This window comes from Mus pahari, chromosome 9 (assembly GCF_900095145.1).
Source record: "Mus pahari chromosome 9, PAHARI_EIJ_v1.1, whole genome shotgun sequence".
Classification (NCBI taxonomy): Eukaryota; Metazoa; Chordata; class Mammalia; order Rodentia; family Muridae; genus Mus; species Mus pahari.
The window spans coordinates 54,704,848-54,707,449 of NC_034598.1; the positions used below are offsets into that span (position 1 = coordinate 54,704,848).

At 37.1% G+C, this 2,602-nt stretch overlaps 1 protein-coding gene across 1 annotated transcript in view; it reads left to right on the forward strand.

The window, feature by feature from the left end:
* Nucleotides 1-832, forward strand: part of Rxylt1 (ribitol xylosyltransferase 1) — a 15,770-nt gene extending 14,938 nt beyond the window's left edge. The window contains exon 6 of the mRNA XM_021205139.1: nt 403-832. Within this exon, the coding sequence (XP_021060798.1) occupies nt 403-820 (418 nt within the window). The 3' untranslated portion in view covers nt 821-832. The remainder of the gene's footprint in view (nt 1-402) is intronic.
* Nucleotides 833-2,602: the final 1,770 nt, after the last annotated feature.

Genomic DNA, 2,602 nt, shown 5'->3' on the forward strand with positions numbered 1-2,602 from the left:
AGAAGGAAGGAAGGAAGGAAAAGGAAAGAAAGAAGGAAAAAGGAAGGAAGGAAGAGAGAAGAGAAGGAAAGGAAAGGAAAGGGAAAGGGAAAGAGAAAGAGAAAGAAAGAGAAAGAGAAAGAAAGAGAAAGAGAAAGAGAAAGAGAAAGAGGAGAAAGAGAAAGAGAAAGAGAAAGAGAAAGAGAAAGAGAAAGAGAAAGAGAAAGAGAAAGAGAGAAAGAGAAAGAGAAAGAGAGAAAGAGAAAGAAAGGTATTTGGTCCAACATTTTCAATGTCTCTCATATTTATATCATCTCTATAATGTGTTCATAATTTTGATAATTGACATTAAAAGATTTCCTTCAAAAAAAAGATTCCATAGAAAGTAAAAGCCTACATGGATTTCTTTGTTATACTTTCTAGGTGGCAGCCTCAGGAGACAAATGAAAGCCTTAAGAATTACCAAGATGCTTTGCTTCATAGTGACATCACATTGTGCCCTGTAGGAGTGAACACGGAATGTTACAGGATCTATGAGGCCTGCTCCTTTGGCTCCATTCCTGTGGTAGAAGATGTGATGACAGTTGGCCACTGTGGAAACACAACCAGTCAGCACAGTGCTCCTCTACAGTTACTCAAGGCCATGGGGGCCCCCTTCATCTTCATCAAGAACTGGAAGGAGCTTCCTGCTATATTAGAAAAGGAAAAGACTATAAGATTGCAAGAAAAGATTCAAAGAAGAAAAATGTTACTTCAGTGGTACCAACACTTCAAAACAGAACTAAAATGGAAATTTACTAAAATTTTAGAAAGTTCATTTTTTATGAATAATAAAGTTTAATTACGTCTAGTACCATGTATTGATAAGTTTGAATAGTTATAGTGCTGGCTAAGCTGCCTCCATCAGCTTCATGCGACAGACCAAATGCTCTCCTTTTTAGCTACTACTATGCACAAGATTAAAGATATGGCAATATTTTTCTGAGCTTGAGCTGGCAGGATGGTTGAGTGGTTAAAGGTGCTTGCTGCCAAGCCTGATGACCTAAGTTCAATCCCCTGAAGCCACACAGTAGAAAGAGAGAAATGAGTCTCACGGATTGTCTTGTGACTTCCCCACCAGCATGCACACAGAAACACACATGGCAGATAAATAAATAAATAAATAAATAAATAAATAAATAAATAAATAAATAACTTACTCAGATTCGGTTCTACTAAAATGAGTAAGACAACAGTTACTAATTTTTCTAATTAACTTAAACCCACTTATGGGACTGAAGCATTGGCTCAGTGGTTAAAAGTGCTTACTACTATTGCATATAACCTGAGTTCAGTACTCAACCTTCTGTAATTATTCCTCCTTAGGTCTTGACACATTCTTCTGTCGTCCATAGACACAGGTACACAAGTGCACATAACACATGGCATAAAAGTAAGAACTAACTGGTAGAGTACTGTTTTCTAGGGTTGACATTTGGATGTGTGGGTAAAATGTAGATGCTGATCAATGGCTACAATACTTACCATCTCTAATATACAACATGGTCATTATTATAATAATATAATTGGAAAATGCCTGGGTAGATGCTACATGTTCTCACAAGATGAACTATAATATAACTTTGATGTAATTTATATGCTAATTAGCTAGCTATGGCCAGTCCACTACACACACACACACACACACACACACACACATATATATATATATATATATATACCCAAAACATTGTAGTTGATAAACATTCACTTTTATCTGCCAATATTAAAAATAATAAAATTCTAGGGAAGTGGCATATATCAAAAGACTCATAATTGCAGTCAGAAAAACAGATTAATGACTGCAATTTCCATGAGGTTTTTTTTTTTAACAAGCTAACCAGTCATGCTGTGTCTTAGTTGTATTTCAATATGAAAGGTATTTGCTCTCTTGACACTGGGACAAAATACCCGGAAGAAACAAGAAGGGAAAGGTTTCTTTTGGCTCCTAGTTCAGGCTTCCGTGTACCAAGGTCTGATAGAGAACTAATATCCAAAATATATAAGGAACTCAAGAGGGAGCTGAGGCTAGAGTCGTGGTGGCAGCAGCTCTGCAGGCCCCACATAGTCCAAGTCCAGGCTTCGCCCGTGCTGTACCGTAGTGATGCTCGTGGAGCTGCTGGTGATCCTTTGGTCCTTCTTCGAACCTCTTGCAGTTTCCATGACATTAGGACAGATCTACTACCTGAAGAGATTTTTTTCGAAGCCCTAAAGGTTGTTTAAAAGGCCTTTTCCTGTTGATCCCAAATTCATGATTTACTTGTTTACCAAACACCTTGGTCATAATAATGTCATTAGTTTATACATTTTTATTTTCTGAACATTCATGACTTATGTTTCTTTGTGATTAGTAGCTGTTGGGGAAAACCTGTTTAGGAAAGTCAGAGTGAAAATTTGACATTTGATTGACCTGTAATTCTTACTTGAAAGCTGCCCCATTATACAGGTCCTTCCAAGAATCCAGAGGCTGTTAATGGTGTATGGTACTTGGTCTTTATTATGTTTTTACCTTTGGTTTTTATAATAAAATGCAGGTTACCCAGGAAGTAGCCCACAGCCTGACAATACTTGTTAACTGATTGCA